Below are 21,112 nucleotides of genomic sequence, written 5' to 3'. Positions count from 1 at the left end.
TTGCTCTATGCATGTTTAATTTTGTCTTGACAATAACTAGCAATTTTCTTTAAAGTTTATATAATCTTTTCAGTGTCCTAAAAATAAATTCTGATACAGGTATAAAGCCTGTCATACTTGAATAGGTTGACCTTCCTTCTACTAGTAGGAACACAGTTACAGGGAAACTTTTACTATCTTTATATTAGTATTTAGGCTTGACTGAGAAATAATCACCTTCTCAAAAAAAAATTTTATCTTTTTAAAAAGATGTCTGACTTGAAACAGGTATACTGCGTTCAAAAATAGTTTTAAAATTGCTTATCTTTATTTTTTAAAAAAGGCAAACAAAAACTAACCTTGAGCTATAATAGCATGAGTGTACTAAAAGTTGTGGGCATATTGGTACATCTCTATGTTTTGAACTTCATTTGTATGCATCTCTGAGTACTGAAGTTGTATCATGATGCTTGTAATCAGGGCCTCAATGTGTCGTAGGTACTGAAATGCTTGTGTTTGTTTTCTTTTGTGGAGTTGGCTTTGTTTTGTTTGTTTTCACACTTATGAGGCTTCTGGCTTTTTTAACACCCCATCTTAGCACGTGGATTATGCGTGTCATTTGTTCAATAGAAAAACAAAAAAAAAATCCTCAAAATCTATAGCCCCCTTTTTAACGCAGACTTGCAAGAAAATTAGCAGCATGAGCAGGATAAAGTATGCATCTATGAAGTTGTGTATTGTTGTATGTGTATTATGTATTAAAGCTAGAAAGGGTTTTCAAATGCCTGTCCTAAGAACAGTAGGAACACAAACAGTAAGGGATAGGAAACCTTTTCTAATTCTGTTTTTGAATCTTAACACCATTAAAAGTGGATATTTAAGTTCTTAACCCAAACTATTTGGGTAAGGCATTGTATGAGACCTTACATCCTCCCTGCTTGCACAACCAGATACCCTAAGATTTACTGTGAAGCAAGAGAATTACCAGAAACTGATATATGTGTGTGTATATGTATACATATATCAGTAATATATGTACCTACAGAGCAGTGTGAAAGATAAATCCTCAGAACATGATTTGGAAATGTGTAAGTCTCAAAACCTCTTTCTTGCCAGATGAATGATGTAAGGGAGGTTTGGCTTTATACAAAGGCATTTGTCCCATAACTCCCCTGATGACATCTTCTATTTCTTGCATCTTCTAGCAATTACAGCCCTTCAAGGAGTAGTATCTGGTTTTTGGACTGAGGCCTGATTACTTCTTTATTTCTTCAAAATGCAGATGCTTAACATTTTACTGTTGTATTTATGACATACTTTTACTTGGTCTACCAAATCTGCATTTTTTTCTCCTCTGTGTGCATGGGGGAGGGGTTAGTATATAGAAATTAAACAAGGGCATGGTCTTCAATGAAGTTTGTTTCTATTTCTTTTCAGCAAAACCTGTAATAAGCCCTCTTGAACTCCGAATGGAAGAATTACGGCATCATTTTAGGATAGAGTATGCTGTAGCAGAAGGTGCAAAAAATGTGATGAAATTACTTGGATCTGGGAAGGTTACCGACAGAAAGGCACTTTCAGAAGTAATTTATGTCATTACAATTTCTGAAAATTTACTTTAAATGTTCTTTCAAAAAAGGAAAAAAAAATTTAATTTTTGTATTTTAAAAAGGCACAAGCAAGATTTAATGAATCAAGTCAGAAGTTGGACCTCTTAAAGTACTCACTGGAACAGAGATTGAATGAACTTCCTAAAAACCATCCCAAAAGCGGTATAATCATCGAGGAACTTTCATTGGTCTCTTCGCCCACATTAAGTCCCCGTCAAAGCGTAATATCTACTCAGAACCAATACAGTACCCTGTCCAAACCAGCAGCTTTAACAGGTATGATTCCTGGAGCTTTTTATTTTTCTTAGATGGTTTAAAAGAAGTCTTTAGTGCCAACTTTGATGCCTTTCTGGACATTCTTCATTGTTCTTTTTCTAGACTAAGGCATTTAGAATTTTCAAGCATCTATGACCCAAAAAATGCAGAAAAGTTTCTTAGATTTATTTGTTGACTGTTTTTTAATCCTGTTGGAAAAAAGTGAAGTTCTTCCCTTAAGTTAGGTCACTAGGGAATAATACTAGTAGTGTTGACTGTTTTTTTTTATCTTTAGATTATCAAGGACTTTAAAAAGTGGTTAAGTATCATTATCCCCATTTTACAGATGGGGAAACTGTGGTGCAGAAGGGTTAAGTGACTTGTCCCTGGTCACTAGTATGGTACCTAGTATGGCAGAACTGGAAATAGGTACTGTATTTCCTTCCACTCCCTGGACCACACTGGCTTCCTAGAAGGTGATTTATGCTACCAGAAACTTAGTATCTACCTATTTGGTTTATAAATATAACTAACAAAAGTGCACAGGGCTATCAGCGTCCCTGTTTTGGGGTAGATTTAATTTACTGCAAGGGAACATATTTATAAGATGTAACACAATTTCTCATAGTTGGGTTCACTTGGAATTGTTGTCCTTCATTAGAAGTAAACTATTTTAAAAGATGAGACATACTTTAACAAAGCTTTTAAATATTTACCTTCTGATATTCTTAAAGAAAAGCAAATACTTTTGACCACTTTGAGAGTATGTTGGTTTACTAAATTTATTTAATAAGTGTTCACATAGGAATCATTTATACAGGTAATGTTCGTTTTGTGTCCTAAAAAGTTGTATATGCAACTCTTACACTAGCTGCCAACAGAGAAAGTTGGCTAAAATCTCTAATTTAAATGTTAACTCTCTTTACATGTGTATAACTGACATCAGAATTTAGTTCTGAAATAAGGTTATATTTTAAAAGAAAAAAGAGGAACTCTTCTGCCAAGCTGCAACAATAATACAGTGGAGGAAGTCTACCTGTCTTACATTTTGGTTCAGTAAGATGAGTAACAGAGGGTAAAAAATATCAGAACCTCAGACAAGAGCCCTTGTGAAGATGCAGATTCCATCTAACAAAAAAAAATTCCCCTCAGATGATCAGTTACCATGGGCAGGCACAAAATATCACGCCTTTGTTTTAAAACAGCCTTTTTTTCAGTCTTTTCCTGTAATACATAATCATAGTAACAAATAATTCCTTTTTAAAGAGTATCAACTGATACATATTAGGATATATATTAGCACTTTCTAATAGGAAATATCAGAACAGAGCTACATGCTTGTGAAGTTCTTAATGGTTTCACTTTCTTATTAGCTACACAAAGAGCCTTTGTATTGAACTGGATTTAAATGAAGAGCGTCTTTGTATTTTGTGTCTAACGTTTTGTGAAAAATAGATCAATGCTACTGTCATACTTTTTAAAATGCACTAACAGGACTTTCTGATATGTATCCACTCCTTTTACAAGATTATGACCTTTCTGTTTATTAAATTCTTAGGAAAATAAGCAGAGATTTGGAGTGAAGTTTTCTTTTACCTTTTAACCTGTTTTGCGAGCCAATAGCATCTCTTTTGTTATGTTTTTGATTATATTATGTCCTCGTAGCATAATATTTAGAGCTGTGGCTTATGATTGTTAGTTCCTTACAAGATGGGATTTCTTCTCGAACTGCTTTGTCAGTGTCTGTTCTGTGGGCTTTAGTGTTGCCAGGCCATTTGTAGGTCAGGTCTGACTTAAGTTTCTGTTACAAAAGAGTACTTCTAAGTTTTGCAGTTACATACATCTGCCACAGAAGCTGCATTATCCTAGGAGCTGTGTTTCTAGATGACTATATGATTATGAACTGACTAATTTCACTGTTTTTAATAGTCAACTTTGTTCCTGTTAGTGATGTCGTAGTTGTACAGATGCTATCTTTACAGGATGAGGTAAGCCTACCATTCTTGAAACCATCTGTTAAGTTCAGATGCTTCTGTACTGCTGGAGGAAGCTCTTTCAAATTAAAACTGAGCCTCTATACCTCATCTGTTCGAAAAAGTTGAAGAGTAGCTTCCTGTTTCAGCTTTTATAAAGCCAGATTCAGTCATGTTAGAACCATTCAATGGTTGGAAATTACATACTAACTCCTATTTGACTTCAGCATCAAGCAGGCAAATTTGATTTATTTGTCTTAAACGCGTAGTCACAGTAGTCAATATGTTCATTTTAATTATCTAAGTGATTTATCCAGTATTACATGGTTATGTAAGACTCATGGAAAAACTAATACTCTCCCATCAGCAAGGAGACCCATCGCTTAAACTTCTCATTTTATAAAATGACATTACTTACAACTTGAACCCAAGTCAGTTAGATTCCTAAGAGAAGAAAAGTATTTCAGAGGCTAACATTATAGGACAAAAACTTATTTCGTGGCATTGTAGTAAACTGTTGCTCCTTCTAGAAGGCTGACTCCCACATTTTTGACCTTTTTTTTAATGCTTATTTTCAGTAGGTTTGTCTTTCTTGGGTCTATCTCTTGATTTTGTCTGATATTTCTGTTATACCCAGCAGGGTTTAGAATATAAGCTATTGCTATAAAACCAATCATTAGTCATTCATTTTGCACACTTGAGCACAGTTTTGTTTTTTTTTTTTCTGACAAATAATTGTTTGTCCTGTTCTAGGTACCCTGGAAGTTAGGCTAATGGGTTGCCAAGACATTTTAGAAAATGTCCCTGGTCGATCAAAAGCCACCTCGATTACACTACCTGGTTGGAGTCCGAATGAAGCCAGATCATCTTTTATGAGCAGAACCAGTAAAAGTAAAAGTGGGAGTAGTAGAAACCTTCTGAAAACTGACGACTTGTCCAGTTCAGTATACTCTTACTTCTCATATTTTTATGCTTATCTTTTATTTATGCTTTAATGTGCATGCTGTATTCTTTAATTAAAAATACCAAGTTGTTTTGAGACTTTAAACGTAGCTGTTTCTTCAGCTGTCATGTTGTGATGGATTAAAAAAAAAAAAAAAAAAAGACCACACTATTATGCCCATAAGAACCAATTAAATATGAGAACTTTTTTCTTTTTCTTTTTTTCTTTTTGAAGGAAACCTACTGAAGATTTTTTGTTTGTAGAAAATCCTCTTATAGTTTTAATCTGAGTTTGTGTACTTTACTTACAGATGAAGTCTGTGCTGTACTGAAGCTGGATAACACTGTGGTTGGTCAAACCAGCTGGAAACCTATTTCCAATCAGTCATGGGATCAGAAATTTACACTGGAACTAGACAGGGTAAAGATGTGGTCTTACTCCATTGACAGCTAAAGTTGATTATGTAGATTAGACTCATGTTGCTTTATATCATTTTTTTCCTGTTGGTGTGATTACGTGCAAATTTCACATGTGCAAGTATTCCTGTGCTTAACAGAAGGAGTTCCCTGGAGATAAGCTGATTTGCTGGGTTGCCATTCTACAAGTTTTACCTCTTCTGGCATGTGACGAGACATAATATTTTTGTCTAAGACATAACACTTAACATCTTTTTAGTCTGTAATGAAGGTGCTTAAATTTTTATTCAGATCATCAACTTCTCTTTATCAGGAAATTCTCGTATTTGATGGAGTTTAGATATTTTGGGAAAGTTGTATCGTAGAATTTTTAGTATTTATCCATAATACATATGTTCTCATGTGAAGCAGATGGATTCCTTTTTCAGGAGTAATAAACACTGTTAGTGAATTTGGTTTCCTACAACTTTAAACATTATTTGTATGGACTTAAGTATATAGAATGATGCTCTTCTTGACACACCTTTTTAAGAGAATTTCTGTTATGTAGGTTTAATTAATTATTTTTTTTTATAGATACCTGATACTCGTAGTATCTTAAGGGGATACAAGGACTTTTTTTTCTTCAGCATGAGCAAGTGACTCAAAACTGGTTTAGCTTTTCATGTGAATGAGGCAGTGATTGCCACTGGAGGACTTTCCCAGCAAGGGAGGAGGCTATAGATTTTATAGATTTCTGATTCTTCCTTGCTTTTACCTGTGCAGTCATAATTTAGGGAGATGTCATGAGGCAAGATACAGAAGCAGTTCTTGTTAAAGTTTTTGGCCCCTCTTCATGACCACGTTAAAAAAAAAATGCATGTGTTTCTACAGATGCTGTATAGTCTTACATCATGATGCATAGCCAGATACAAAAGTGTCACTGTACAGCCATGAAATGCAATTTATACTTGTTAATTAAATGGAAAACTAGCAAAGTTGAGCTTTCTAAACACAGTTAAAAATCTCTTCCTGGAGCTTAAGCTAAGATGCATTTAACTAGCACTTTTGTTTGACTGAAAAAGTATGTGTGTTTGTGACTCTCCTTCTATTTTTGGGAGTTTTACACTTACAGTTCTTATTTGGACACTGGATATCACATTTGAACTGAAGCAAAATGTGATTATCCTAGTGAGAGTTTGCTCTGTACAGTTAGTTAGACTTGACACTTTTTTTTTTTAAGTAAAAGCTTTACATCTTGATCCTTGAGGTACTAGATCTTATGACTGTGGAGAGGTAACTATTGCAGAACAATTACTAATAAGTAATTTCCTGTGTGTGTTTACTGTCATAGTCACGGGAACTGGAAATCTCAGTTTATTGGCGTGACTGGAGATCTTTGTGTGCAGTGAAGTTTCTGAGGTTGGAAGACTTTCTGGATAACCAACGACATGGCATGTGTCTCTATCTCGAACCCCAGGGCACTCTGTTTGCAGAGGTAAGAACGTTTCGTTAGAACACGTGGGCATACATGTAGCTATTATCTTGCAAGATAGTTTAAGACTTTCTCTTAAACATTTAAGAACATGTTTTGTTCTGAAACTTAAAATATAATGTGCATTATTTGAACTGCAGGTTACATTTTTTAATCCAGTTATTGAAAGAAGACCAAAACTCCAGAGGCAGAAGAAAATTTTTTCAAAACAGCAAGGTAATTGTTTAATATAAATACATAAAGCTTAAAAGTTGTACATACCTGTGATATTTTTTTAGTGAGACTTAATGTTCATCTGTGAATAAAATGGCTGATAATCATGTATTTGGTATTGCACTTAGAAATGTTTTGGTTTAGAATTCCTTATTATGCATTAGCATTTAATACTGAATAATTAGGAATTGCTAAGGAGTATGACAAATTCAGTTTGTTCTTCATAAACTATAAACTAATGAATATGATTTTTTGTTTTTAATTATAGCTTTTCATAATAAGTAAGGAAATTACTTGCACTCTTTTCACAATATCCACAGGCAAAACATTTCTCAGAGCTCCTCAAATGAATATTAATATAGCCACTTGGGGAAGGCTGGTGAGAAGAGCTATTCCTACAGTGAATCACTCTGGCACCTTCAGCCCTCAAGCACCAGTGCCTGCTACAGTGCCAGTGGTTGATGTACGCATCCCTGAACTAGCACTGCCAGCCAGGTAGGCATGTCTACCATTTTTAAGTACTTTTAGGAGCAAGAGTAATGGTGAAATGTTGACACACGGATGTATGTAAAATACGTTTATTCTGCGAGACTGAAGACCTTTCATTGTTTTATTTCGGACATCCCATTTTATACACATACAACACACACAAGATGTGCTCTAGGAGAAATACAAACAACATGATTTTAAGTTGGTTTTCATATTATTAAAACTTTCCTTGCTGTATACTGAGGAGTTATTTATTTTCTTGCCAGTGACTCTCCTGTAGCTAAATTGGATTTTGAACTTGAGCCTGAGCCTCCACCTGCTCCACCCCGTGCATCTTCCCTTGGTGAAATATGTGAATCTTCCTCTGAGATGAAGGCTCCTGATATGCCAGCTCAGGTAAGTAAATTTAAGAATTTGGGGCTATATAGTTTAACAAGGTTGTAATATTGGTATTTTTATGATGGACTTCTTCCTGTGCACTTCAGCATTACGCTGCCTGTTGAGACGATTCTGTATGTGTAAGTTATGGATGCCCTGATTACTTGTTTCCATGGTTGGTGTGTTTAATTTCCCATGTCACTGTTTGGTTCCATTGCGGGGGAAAAAAAAATATAAAATCCATCAAAGTATTCAGGGAAAAAGTGGTTTTATTAAAAAAGGGCAGAATAATTGGAGGAACATGTTTCATCATTCTGTTAAAACCTTGCTTATCTATATCATCTTGAGGTATAATGTTTTAGGTTAGATAATTTTTGAGTTAAGAATTTCTGCATCCTTTTACTTTAGCGAGCTTTTAAATTTTCAGACTTATTTTTCCTTCCAGGATGAAGTAACAGCTTTTGATTTTGAAAATGGCAGAAATAGTATTGTTCCAAAACTCCAGCCTGAAATAATCTGTGAGCCTGATGTTCCACATTCAGACATAAAATACACCAACGTCCGAGAGCCTGAAGATAGAAGGTAAAAATGCAATATTTTTAGTGTTGATTATGAATGTTTGTTAAAGTTAACAAACTAGAAGACTCTTTTTTAACGCTTATTTATTTATTTATACAGAACACAACAAAGATTTCAGTTCAGCCTGAAGGATTTCAGGTGTTGTGCTGTACTGGGTAGAGGACATTTTGGAAAGGTAAATGTCAAAAGGCTATATCAAATGTCAAGGTTATATCAAAAAATAGATATAAGACTTAAATAAATTACTTATCTTCTGTTTTAGGTGCTGCTGGCAGAGTACAAAAACACAAATGAGATGTTCGCTATTAAAGCCTTAAAGAAAGGAGATATTGTCGCTCGTGATGAAGTAGACAGGTCAGTTTGTAAAATTTAATACGTGGATTACCTGAATCAGTTGCTTTCTTTCTGCATGCAACACACACATTTGGTAGGGCTTATGGTAGTTAAATTCCATGAAAGAGCAAAACAAGTCATCTTCCTGCACAGTTGGCTGTTACAGACCCTTAGCCTTTGTTCTGGGGCAAGGAGAAAGCAGTACTGGTTATTTTAGTGCCCGTCTTACCATGCCTGTATTTTTAATTTTTCATCCATTCAGATTCTCTTGTAATCATTACTTCTAATTACTTGTTTTATAGACTTCCATCACATTCCAGGAGGACAGTGACTATTTTCTTTGCTGGCAGAAACATATGATGGTATTTCTCAACCTGTAACATACCGTCATACTCTGTCCATCACATTTTGCCTTAAGTCCCATGTATACTCCACTATTATGTTTTCAATCTCTTTGCCCAAGAACTACGATCTTACTCTGTCTGGAAGTGAAATGGCAGGTGGAAAATTGTCTAGGTTCAATGCAAGAAGATGCTTTTACAGCTGTTTAATAATTACTGTTTTCATTTGAATTGCAGGAAGACAGATAACTGCATTAAGAATAAGCTACAAATTAACCAACTGGCTTACAGAGAAATAATCGGGAATGATTGTAGACAGATATCTGTAATATAATTACTCTTTTTTTGACTATATATTATACACAGTTAAAATAAAAATGGATTAATGCTAATGCCACATGATACTGATGCATTCTGATTTGGAAGGAGAACTAGCAGGATTTAGTCTTCGTGGAACACTGGGTTGCCTATTTCATTTGTGAAAGACAAACGCAACTTCTTGAGTATCCTAGCATCAACTTACTATGTGTGGAAATATTAAAAGTTGTCCTAAAAGGAAAAGTATTCTTATCTTCGAGGAATAGAGGAAAAAGCATAAGATCTGTGGTTTGGGATTAAGCTTTAAATTTTACTGATTTTTCTGTTTGCAGCTTGATGTGTGAAAAGCGAATATTTGAAACTGTGAATAGTGTAAGGCATCCCTTCCTGGTGAACCTTTTTGCTTGTTTCCAAACCAAAGATCACGTTTGCTTTGTAATGGAATATGCTGCTGGTGGGGATCTGATGATGCACATTCATACTGATGTCTTCTCTGAACCAAGAGCAGTGTGAGTATCCATCCCTTTTTATGGCATTAATGGAAGGGCATTTTGTTCTGTTTCAGTGAACAAGAACTGAAATATTCATCACCACACACCCTCTGTGTTATGTCACTTCAGAAAATACTGTTCAGTTTTTAAAAGGGAAAAGATTCTGATTTTATTAGAAAAAATACATATGCAGGTTTAGTACCTGAATCTAAGTTGAATGCAAAAATGGTATACAGATATTTAATGTTTATAATACTTTTTTTGGTAAAGATCATATTAAAAATTTAATATCATAATTAAAATAACAGGCAAGGCCAAAAAAAGGAGTAAGACAAATTAGAAATTCTTCAGTGGCATGGCAGTGAACACTACAGGAAAACTTACCTTCCAGGTTGAAAGCTGCAAGTTTAAACATTTTTGATATTTGACTTTAAAATCCTGACCCTCTATAAAGCTAATGTAGCGGGTAGTATTAGTGGTAGGGGGACAGTTGAACCAGATGATCTTGGAGGTCTTTTCCAACCTTAATGATTCTGTGATTCTGTGATTCTAATCTGTAGCTGAAAAGGCAAAAAGTATAATCTTCAGAGGATGGCTAATAAAAGATAAATTACGATGAGCTTCGCATTCTGAAAAGCAGGACTAGAATCCATTAAAACTTTACATTTCAACTTTTTCAACAGATTCTATGCTGCATGTGTTGTTCTTGGACTTCAGTATTTACACGAGCACAAAATAGTATATAGGTAAGTAGTGATTGATGCATTTCTAACAGATGAGTTTCAGCTATTCTGAATAGTACTAAAAAAATTCTCTCAAATATTCATTTAGAGATTTGAAGTTGGATAACTTATTGCTGGACACAGAAGGCTTTGTGAAAATCGCTGACTTTGGTCTTTGCAAAGAAGGTAATGGCTCTTAAATTTCTTTCTTTATTCCTAGGAAAGTTCTGTCGTCTCACTTGCTCTTGACTGTTCTGTGAGATTTGTGAAGTGCCAAATGTATATAGAAGGAAAAATACATCTCTGATTGTACACATGGGGAGATGGAAGGAAGTTCCTTAGTGGAGAAAATACCAAGAACATCTGAGCATAGCCTTTTTTTTAATCTCAGTTGTGAGGAACACCTATTCTGACTCTTAAATAATTTTCTTCATTCTAAAGCTAAGTTGACAATGAAATCAATCCACACCTCAACTTTTACAGTGGTTTGTTTTTCTTTACTCTCAAATAGTTGCATATAAGTATATAGAAATGACAGGCTAAATATACTATAGCTAAAAATGAGAAATTTATCCCAAAAGGGAAGCTTAGATGCTAGAAAGTAACTCTCAAGCATCCAGCTACTGGCAACTAACTTTCAAATAAGACAAAATAAAGGATTTTTCTGTATTGAGGAAAGTGCCTTTGTCAAACCCCATTGGAGGATATGGGGAGGGAAGATTTGACAAAGTATATTTCCTTCTCCAATTTGTATAGCCTGTCTCCCAAATATTCCTCTTTTAGGTAGCCTAAGAGGGAGAGGAATTCTGTAAATTTGGTAGGTGGTCAAACATGATTATTGCTTTTAATATCCTAGGGCAAGTTGTGTGACTTCAGCTACAAATTCCACAAAAGATGAAAGGAAACGAGGACCAAGAAAGCTCTTCAGTTTACTGACTGCTGCTATAAATGGTTTTCTTAAGCACTCCATAGCACCTCCACGCACATAGTGGCACATCAGTGCTTGTGGTGCTGTTTCTAACTATGCCTTTCTTGCACAGGGCTTATTTTGCTCCAGGTCGTTTCACTACATTCTGTTTTACTTTACTGTGGGTAGCCTTGCCATTGCAGAAGGATCTGCAATAGGCATGTTTGACTGAACTAGGGTACCACATTTTCCTGTACAAGCTAATAAAAACATAGCATAAGATTGCTTCTATCTTTCCAAGCAATGATAACGGGGTGACAAAAGTGTAATTGGAGGCTTGATTTGGCTCATTGTATAGGGACAGAGAAGGTTATATTGAAGCACACTTGGAACAAGGGCATGAGAGAGAAGAGTTGGGGGAAATGTTTTATTTACCTCGTTTAGACTGAGGTAACTGAGACAGACCATGACACCTCAGTATCACTTTGCTGAAGTTGTGTTAGGTTTTACTTGCTGAAGGAATAGTTTGTGGACTTGCAGAAAATACTGCTTGCTTTTCATTAATTGTAACCTTTCAGGAATGGGATTTGGAGACAGAACAAGCACATTCTGTGGCACACCAGAATTTCTTGCTCCAGAAGTGCTGACAGAAACTTCCTATACAAGAGCTGTAGACTGGTGGGGTCTTGGTGTACTTATCTATGAGATGCTAGTGGGTGAGGTAAGTTCTAGTAAAGATACAACACAGTCATAAGACAAACCTATGTTAAAAATATTACAAAACTATCATCCTGTCAACATTTAATATGCCCCTATATACCATAGTTATATCAATATACAGTATGCGTAGGCGTACCTAGTTTTACTGTGAGCATTTTAATTTCATTAAGTAGGAATAAATTCTGAGCAGCTCTTTATCTGATACTAGCTACTATAATGCTATAGAAATCAATTAGTCGTGTCGGGGGCTTGAGTTACCAGCTGCTGTGGAAGTGAATGAGTCATAGTTGGTCCAAGATTTAACCTCTAGATTTTTTTTGTTTTGCTTCTAATTACATCATTATGCCTTAAAATCAAATGATGGTAATAGTATATTAATGCCAGTGACTCTAAACAAGAAAACAGCACATCTGGATTGGGGGAGCTCAGTTTCCAGTGTGCAGGGCACAGCAATCCTAACTTTGATTTCAGTTTCCTTGTCTGTTATTGTCAGATTTGGATGCACACAGCTTATAGCAGGCTTCTGCTTTCAAATGTGCTAGGGGAGAAAACCAACTCCTTAACTCGTGCAGCTTGAATGCACATAAACTTTAATTCATAGAACTGGATAGTAGTGAAAGATTATGCCAAATGCAAAGTTACTTATGATTGGAATTGCACATGCACTAAAACAGAATGCCCCAGTTCTGTGTAAATGGGATGGTAAATAACTACTCAGTTGTTTACTATTAATGCATACATAGCCTGGCCTCCTGGTCCGTTTTCTAGAGTATCTCCATGATATCTCCATTTTCATCTTATTGATGATAACAAAGATGGTAACTCCTTTCAGGTTTAAGGGGGGGAAAAAGGAGAAAAAGAGTGTGGGTTGCATCTTTCAAGCCACCTTATAGTAGTTTCTGTTCTTAAGCTATAACATGCTAGAGGTATTACAAAAATAAAGTCTTCCACATGTTACTTGTCTCAAAGAAGAGCTAATAGAGGCCTTCCACATTTCCTGTATATCTCATGTCAGAGTTCAAAAAGATACTACTTCTAGGTTTTACTACTTTTAAAAGTACACTTTAAAGCATAGTCCTTTAATTAAAAAAAGAAGGGGGGAGGGTAATGACTTTGCTCTCTTCCTTATGGAAAAGGACTGTATATTTTTGGGACAAAGGAAAGTTTAATTTTAGGGAGTAACTCCAAGTTGTCAGCTGAATATCTTGTTTTAAATTGTAAATGATTTTTAAGCCTGTTTTAATACTTGTGGGGTTTTTATTACTTACATTATAGTCTCCTTTCCCTGGAGATGATGAAGAAGAGGTGTTTGACAGTATTGTAAATGATGAAGTAAGATATCCACGCTTTCTGTCCACAGAAGCCATCTCTATAATGAGACGGGTAAGAAAGTAATAAAAAACATTACAGTATTTCCCTCTTACCCTGTTTTGTCTCCTACCTTAAGAAAATTAATCACTTTTATAGAGAACAAAGTACTCTTAAGAACCTATATGCGACTATCTTTTCTACAATTAAATTTCAGGCTTGCTTCATTTATGCTGTGCCATGCTGCCTATCACCATTTTTTTTTGCCTTAAACGTAATCTCAGTGCCATTTCACTTAATTATTCAGGAGCAAGTTTTTCTTTTTGAAATGTGAAACGCTAAGATTTATTTTCTCCCTGAACTAAGTTTCAACATCATCTCTAACTAGAGAAGTTCCAGTTTCATTTTCTAGCAGAACACCGCTGCATTGACTTGCTTGCTAGATTAACATAGTCACATGAACATTTTAATTTTAAAGACTTTCTAACTAACTCTTTTTGGTTTCATTCCAACTGGCGTAGGGAACTCTATACACGTGGCATCTACAGCTCCGTTCTTGGCAAAGAAAGGCTGATTTTGATTTTTATTAGTGCTATTCCTTATTGTAATGTCTCTACTAGCTTCAGACATCATCTTTAGATGTCTCAGAGGCTTATCTCAGTTGATGGAAAGGCATTTCCTGGGGAGGGTTCCAAGTCTTGGGATTCAGTCTCTTTGCTTAAGCCACTGAATATTGTCAGTCTAGCACCCAGTTCAGCAACGTGAAGCAGCATTAAAGTTAAAGCATGTCACAGTAACTACTGTTACTTATTATTTAAGTTAGAGCATAAATATAGCTCAAAATGAGTGCTTCCTTTCAGATTGTTTTCCTAGAGTAAGGACAAAGAATACAGCTTTAAGGCAGTACTGGAAAAATGTAGTTTTATCTTGAAGTGCCTCTATCTACATTGGCAGGTGGAGAGAGAATACTGCTACACTGCACCCAGAATGCGCACACAGTGAACTTTGTGTTTACAGTTTACTAGTTTTATCTCTTTGTACTGTTCCCATCTGAGCCAATCCTATACTCTCAAATAGTGGGCTTCCATGGGGCCCTTCGCCTACAATTTCACGTTACTTTGATTCCATTGTGGAAAAAGATCACAGTGACAAGGTAGCCTCAAGTAGAGGCTACCTAGAGAACTGCTATATTTGGCTGGGTGTGTGAAGCAGTATCCACCCCTCTCCTGGTAAATCAACTGCTGTGAAATAGCTGGACACAGCAGACAACAGCCTAGTCTCTCTTTTGAGCCAAGCAAGCTGAAATACCAGCTTATATAGATTCTATGTCCTCTCCAGCAGAAATCAGAGTTAGTATCTCTGTGCTGAACGCTAGTCCCACAGATTACCTCAGGTACTAAGATGCAGTACATATTTGCAGAGTAAGACAGGTGAGTCCGCTCACAGTACATGTTCAGAGCTAGGCTGCTTGTGGAATCTTGCTGTGAGATCCAGGTGTCTTTAAAAGAGCACTGCTGCTCTGTCTACAGCTTTGTCCTCACCTTTCTTTTGAGGACCAAGAGTTTTTCATAGGTCAGGCAGTATGAAGTCACTGTCCATCCAGTCTTGGTGTCGACTCTTACACAGCAGCATTACCCATGAATTTGCACACTAAAATATCACATGTTTTGTCAGCTGCTACGAAGAAATCCAGAACGGCGTCTTGGAGCTGGAGAGAAAGATGCTGAGGATGTGAAAAAGCATCACTTCTTCCGGGTGAGTACAAGCCAGTGTTAGAACAGTTCTGAGGACATTAGCGAGTAGAGATGGGAAACTAAACATCAGTTGGTTTATTTTACAGCTAATAGATTGGAATGCTTTACTGGCCAAGAAAGTGAAGCCTCCTTTTGTACCCACCATTAGAGGACGAGAAGATGTTAGTAATTTCGATGACGAATTTACCTCTGAAGCACCTATCCTCACTCCACCTCGGGAACCAAGGATACTTTCTGAAGAAGAGCAGGAAATGTTCAGAGATTTTGATTACATTGCTGATTGGTGTTAACTTCTAGACACTGTGAAATCCTAGCTGACTGGCTCACAAGAATGCCTCTCTCAGAAGAATACCAACCCTTCAATTGCTCTCTGTGCCACCTGTAGCTTTTTTTTTAAAAATCACATGAAGACCCTTTTAAGTACTGTTTTAACACTCTTGTGAAGAGTGGCCTCTTTGTATATTGTTTTTTATCTGAGCACTGGAAAGCAGTTCTATGGAGTTCTTAAGCTGAGTGGGTGAATCCAGGCCGTATTGAGCTTCCCACACATGGGCACACTTGGATCTGTACTTTCTCTCACTCTTCTATGGCAGATTACATTGTTTTTTAAGGATCTGCCTTAAGTGGGAAAAGCAGACTTTGAGCTAGGTAATCACTTAACTCTACTCAGCCACATGAAATAGAAGTTTGGGATACTGATGACACTCGCACAGAACATGGTTCTATCTGGAGAAGGCAAACTATTTCAGTTAAATATTATCTTGTGCAGTCTATAAAACTACACATTTCTATGTACACTTTCCTCTTGTGTTCTTAAAATAACGGTATTGAGAACAGCTATGCCTTGTTTTATAAATTTTCTATGGTATTTATTAGGAAAAATGTTAAATGCCTTGCCTCTGAGATAACAACAGTGTAAGTGCTTCCATTAAAAAGAAAAATTGAGGAAAAACCCAGGAAGTTTACCAAAGCCACTTGCCAAACAGTTCTGCCTTCAAGCTTTTTAAGCATGGCTTAAAACCCTGGTTGAAATGAAGAATGTAACAAGGATGTTGCTCAGTCTACCTACAAAGAGCGAAGCATACGCATTTCCCAAGCCCATCCACTTCCATACTCAAACTTAAGCCTTTTCCACTCCTGCAGTGGACAGATAAGTTAACCATTCTGTATTTAACCACCTAGATCATCCTGTATCTGCTGTACAAATCATATCACCTTTTAGAAAACATAAGGATTTTCAATGTATACATGCTGTGAACATGTATATTTGGAAGTTGTAATGTATTCTTATGTCCAGGCAAGTAATTTAATTATACCACTTCATTAATTTTGCACAGTGGCCATGTGAACAACATAGAACTCTTGAGCGAAGAAAATATTCGTGTACCTTTAGGCCACTGAACTCCAGAACTTAGATTGGCAGTTACCAAGGGTAAAAGCAATATGTTGTAACAGAATGTATAAATATTTTTGATAAAAACTGTATATTTTATAAACTTCCTAACACTAAAGCTGTACCTCAAAAGTTGGAAAACAATTTAGACCAGACACTGTGTGTACTTGGAAACCAAGACCTGTTTTTGGCACCTGGTGTTCTGCAGGCAAAGATGAGTTCTTAGAAAATAAAGTTTCCATGCTGTCCTTAGCTCTCACACCACTCAAGAGTTTGTGTATTCAATCTCACAGGTGCATCCTAGCCAGGAGTTTGCTGTTGGTGGGCTAAGACAGTGAGAATCAGCACTCGAATTCAAAATCCCTAATTCTATTCATTCAAAGGAAAAATAGAAACCACTTGAGTGTGCAACACTAAGGTGGTTGTTTAAAATCATGATGCTGGACAGACCTGCAGGGTCAGGCAGAAGACAGGCTTAGGGAAAAAAGGGGAGTGGTTCTAAATCAGGCTTGCCCCACCCTAGGAAGCAGGAAGGCATCTTCACCAGCTCTATAAATCATGTCAGGAAGAGGGAGTGAACTTTTCAGCATTACTTCTTTCCAAATTCTAATAAATAAGAAACAAATTATGTTCCTATATCAAGTGGAAACTAAATGCTAAATACTTTTGAGGTACAGTCAGCTTACCCTTTTTGGTTCCCAAATATATATAATGAGCATCTAACAGGGTGCTTAACACTTATGAAAGTATCCTGAAAAATACCTTTTTGTAACTACATCTTGTACAGAAATCTTTTTTTTTAAATCTAAGTAAATCACTAAAAAAAAATTAGATGGCAGGGTATGTTCACCCAGTTAAGCTGAAAGAAAGCACTAATTTTATCTCTGTAGTTTTTTAAATATTTTTAGGCAGATTAAGATTTTAAACCCTAGATTGTAAATATATTTTGCTATACTTTATCTGTATGTGGCTGCTCAAGCACTTTGTAAGGAAATTAGGATATTTTAGAATGGTACACTATGCATTAAAATGAAATGTGCCTTTAACAATGTCATTTTAAGTGTTTTGCAGTCATTAATATCACAAATTAAAGTTTTAAATAGAGTAATTTGTAAATCGTGTCCCAAACATGATTTTGCTGTTTTTTGAAGTGACAAGTCATGGTTTTTTTCTACAGGTAACTTCAGAAAAGAACTTGCACTCAGGAAGGGACTTACAGAAAACCAGCCTCTCAGGGCTAGTTCACTGTACTCCACCCCCCACCCACCCACCCACACTTAACCCACTTTTTCGTTTTTCAGTCTAAGTGACCAGCTCTGAACATACCTTCTTTCAAACTGAAGGAAAGTCATCTTCTCTTGTTTGGGTGAGCAGTCCTCAGCAGAGCAGGAAAAGATCCCATATTATTAGGTTGGCCAGCTTGACTTGGCCGCCTTCCCTCACAAGCTTCCTTTGAGGACAGTGGGAGACAACCCTCCCTCCTGGGTATTTCTTCATTATTTTTCTCCCCACTACATAGGGCAGCTCTGTAAACAAACAAAAACCTGCACATAACCCGCAGTAAATCTGTTCTTTAAGCAAGAATGAAACTTTCTTTTCTGAGTTCATTTAGAGAATAAATCTTTTCTACGACTTTTAAGAACAAGCTAAGGTTTCATGAGGCTATTACTTAGAGCCACCTACCTTCAGTACTTAGCTAAGCAGTCATTCCAGAAAGGGCTGGATCCAAATGAAGATTACAGGGAGTTTTAAATAGTCTAAATTGCAGTTCAATTAAAACAGGAAACACCTAAAGATACCAGGCCGTGTCCTTTGTTGTCTGTGCTGAATCCAATCCTTCAGCTCGCCTGTGTCATCCCAGGGTCCCCGCAGGACCAGCTCCCCACAGCCACCACCTGTACTTCTTAGCAGAGAACCCAAAGCCTACCAACACCGCGACCTGCAGCTGGCCTCCTTGCCTGCACTTCAGGCTCTGCTCATCATACGGGCTTGGCGGCAGCTTGGCTTCGGTAATACAAGTAGTTAGCTAGCAGGCTGGAAGTGCTCAGAGCCCTCTTTGCACCTGGGAATGCGCCCCAAATCAGGCTGCTGCGGTGCCATGACTCTTCCCACTAACAGGAAACACCCAGCTCAGAAGCACACCACCGAACAGTCACCGCTCCCGCTATGCCATCGTAGAGCGGCTCTTTCTGCCACCCACCCCCACGAGCCTTTTCACTTGACACTTTTATTCAGGAAATAGGGAGAGAGCAGCCTCATCATCTAGCAAGTGGTCACCTTCCGTGTTTAGCTCACTACTCAGATTGTCCACCAGGAAGTCTCTGGCACCCCAATAATAGGCTCTTTTTGCTGTTCCTGGAAAATCAGCATTACTCACTGCTTGCAGTTCCCAGAGGAAGACAGCCTGTGGCCGTGGCCTTAACAGCAAAAGGCAGACAAGCAAGCACCTCTGCCTATTCTCTATCTACCGAGCGACCACACAGAGCCAGCTGGCTCCTGTGCTGCTCCTCAGCCTAAGGGGGCACTGAGCCTACCAGGACAGCTCAAGTCCCAGGAGAAAGGTTCTCACAGAACAGCATCTCTTCAGCTTCACGTCCATCTACCGCCAGTCCAGCTCACAGCAACTGTCTGAGTCCCTCTTCAAAAGCAAGAAGCATCTGACCTAAATAAAACAAAGTATGGTAGCTTGCCACAGGGACATATGTAAAGTTTAAACTCAATCAGAAGAGATATAGCTATCACTTGTGGCTTTAAGGAGATTTAAGATGCCACCAGACATTTGGAGAGTGCTTTTTCAAGGAGCTATGACTACTGCCCAGCCCAAAGCTGCCTTTAAATGATCGGAGGCTTCCAATTTGTGATTGTTAACAGCAGTCTCTGCTGGACCAAAGCTGCTCTCAGCTTCTGGTGCTATCGCGCCGATCATCTCTTTGTTTATACAATTTCTAATTGACACAAGGTAAGAACACACCTCCCTTTCACCAGCAGAGGCAACGTTAGCATGTTCTCCAGCTGAAGGCCTTGGAAGAACTCACCCACGGAACATCCTGAAGCACTGCAGGGCCCAAAACCCAGAAGAGGAAGTCTCACCCTTCAGTGCAGGGCCTGCGACTGCAGGGCAAGGCGTCACAGCTCCAGAGGTCAGAGGTGATTACAACAGCTACAAGAGTGCAGCAGAGCTCCCAGAAGCCACAGAGCTTCCTTACAGAACAGAAACCTCGTCTCCAGCAGCTCACACCTTTCCCTGCACCGAGAACCACTGAGGGTGAACAGCCAGGAACACAAAGAGCTCATTCCTGAAGGAGAAGCTTCTGTGAGAGAGGACACATTTCTTAACTTCATTAAAGCAGCTTACTAAAGTGTTCATAACTGCCCCAAAATGAATTCAAAGTTGTATGATTTTTTCTCCCCTAAAATGCTATACATTAAGCTTAGTCTATTGGGATAAGAAGTAACTGTTCTCCCAGAATATACAGCCCCTTCAAGCATATTCCTCGTTACACCTCTTCAGGCTGCTGTCAGTGCCATCTCCACATCACAGGAGGCACACGAACCGCCTGCACAAGTGCAGGAAGAGGCAGGGCCCAGCCAGGACAGAGTATCCCTGCCTCTATCTGCTATATTCCATTCTGAATTTCAATCCAGACAGCTTCTGCTGTACGTAACAAACTGCACTCACCCCTCACGTGTCAACTGCTTATTCATAACACCTGAAAGCATTTCAAATAAGAGCATTATCATAAACGTAAGGTTTCAGGAAAAGTACACTCACTGTAAGAGGCCTTTCATCTCTGCATTTCCAAGCTCTAACAGTGCGCTTAAGGCAGGACCCCGTCCGCTCAAAGCGTCACACCTGCTCCCACCAAGGAGCCAGCAGAAGTATTGAAAACCAAGACCAGGAAAGCCCAGGTAACAGGAAAAGCTGCAACCAAGGTTAAGGAAATAGATTACATTAGAACCCTCCGAACAACAGGAACGCAGCAGCCTGACACATCTGCACCACGATCATTTTTCATGACTGCAACCAACCGCCTTGGTGCTGTAAAACAACTGTGCCTCTGTGCTTTAAGAAAAACCAGTGAGCTGCCACGTTTCAGTAGTCTTGCTTGGCAGAACAGGATTTAAACCAAACCACCAGGAAAACAGCACGGGCTGTTGACAATCGGTGCTGTTAGCTTTGGACACAAAGCCCTCCCTCCGGATGGCTTAGGACCAGATGTGAAGCAAGCTGACCCCTCAGCTGTTCATTTTGGAAATTAAAATGAATTTGCACCTGTGAGGCAAAATTAGTTCAGGAACCAGAAGACTTCCAGTTAAGGACATTTGTTGCTTTGCGCACAAAAGGAACACTGTCAAGAGGCAGCTAGTTTTCAGAGCTATTATAGTTTGGGAAGGACCGAATAACTTCTGGCCTTCGCTTCTTAGCATCTGGTGCATCATTTCACAAGAGTTAAGTGCTCAAGTAGAATATAACAGTGCCAAAAGCTTAACCACTGGCCAGCCAGACTGCAAGGCA

General features: G+C 37.8%; 1 protein-coding gene across 2 annotated transcripts in view; it reads left to right on the top strand.

Moving 5' to 3' along the window:
- The window catches only part of PKN2 (protein kinase N2), a 53,909-nt gene extending 36,259 nt beyond the window's left edge, over positions 1–17,650 (top strand). The window contains exons 5-22 of one of the 2 annotated variants that reach the window (XM_067001213.1): positions 1,417–1,562; positions 1,652–1,865; positions 4,571–4,756; positions 5,071–5,180; positions 6,510–6,653; positions 6,791–6,866; positions 7,184–7,358; positions 7,619–7,748; positions 8,176–8,312; positions 8,409–8,484; positions 8,572–8,663; positions 9,634–9,810; positions 10,476–10,538; positions 10,624–10,700; positions 12,000–12,142; positions 13,417–13,524; positions 15,124–15,204; positions 15,290–17,650. In XM_067001213.1, coding sequence (XP_066857314.1) covers positions 1,417–1,562; positions 1,652–1,865; positions 4,571–4,756; positions 5,071–5,180; positions 6,510–6,653; positions 6,791–6,866; positions 7,184–7,358; positions 7,619–7,748; positions 8,176–8,312; positions 8,409–8,484; positions 8,572–8,663; positions 9,634–9,810; positions 10,476–10,538; positions 10,624–10,700; positions 12,000–12,142; positions 13,417–13,524; positions 15,124–15,204; positions 15,290–15,493 — 2,339 coding nt within the window. In that variant the 3' untranslated portion in view covers positions 15,494–17,650. The other variant, XM_067001214.1, reaches the window with a different exon arrangement.
- Positions 17,651–21,112: the final 3,462 nt, after the last annotated feature.

This window comes from Anser cygnoides, chromosome 8 (genome assembly GCF_040182565.1).
Source record: "Anser cygnoides isolate HZ-2024a breed goose chromosome 8, Taihu_goose_T2T_genome, whole genome shotgun sequence".
NCBI classification, from domain to species: Eukaryota; Metazoa; Chordata; class Aves; order Anseriformes; family Anatidae; genus Anser; species Anser cygnoides.
This window is presented reverse-complemented; position numbering and strand designations above follow the sequence as displayed.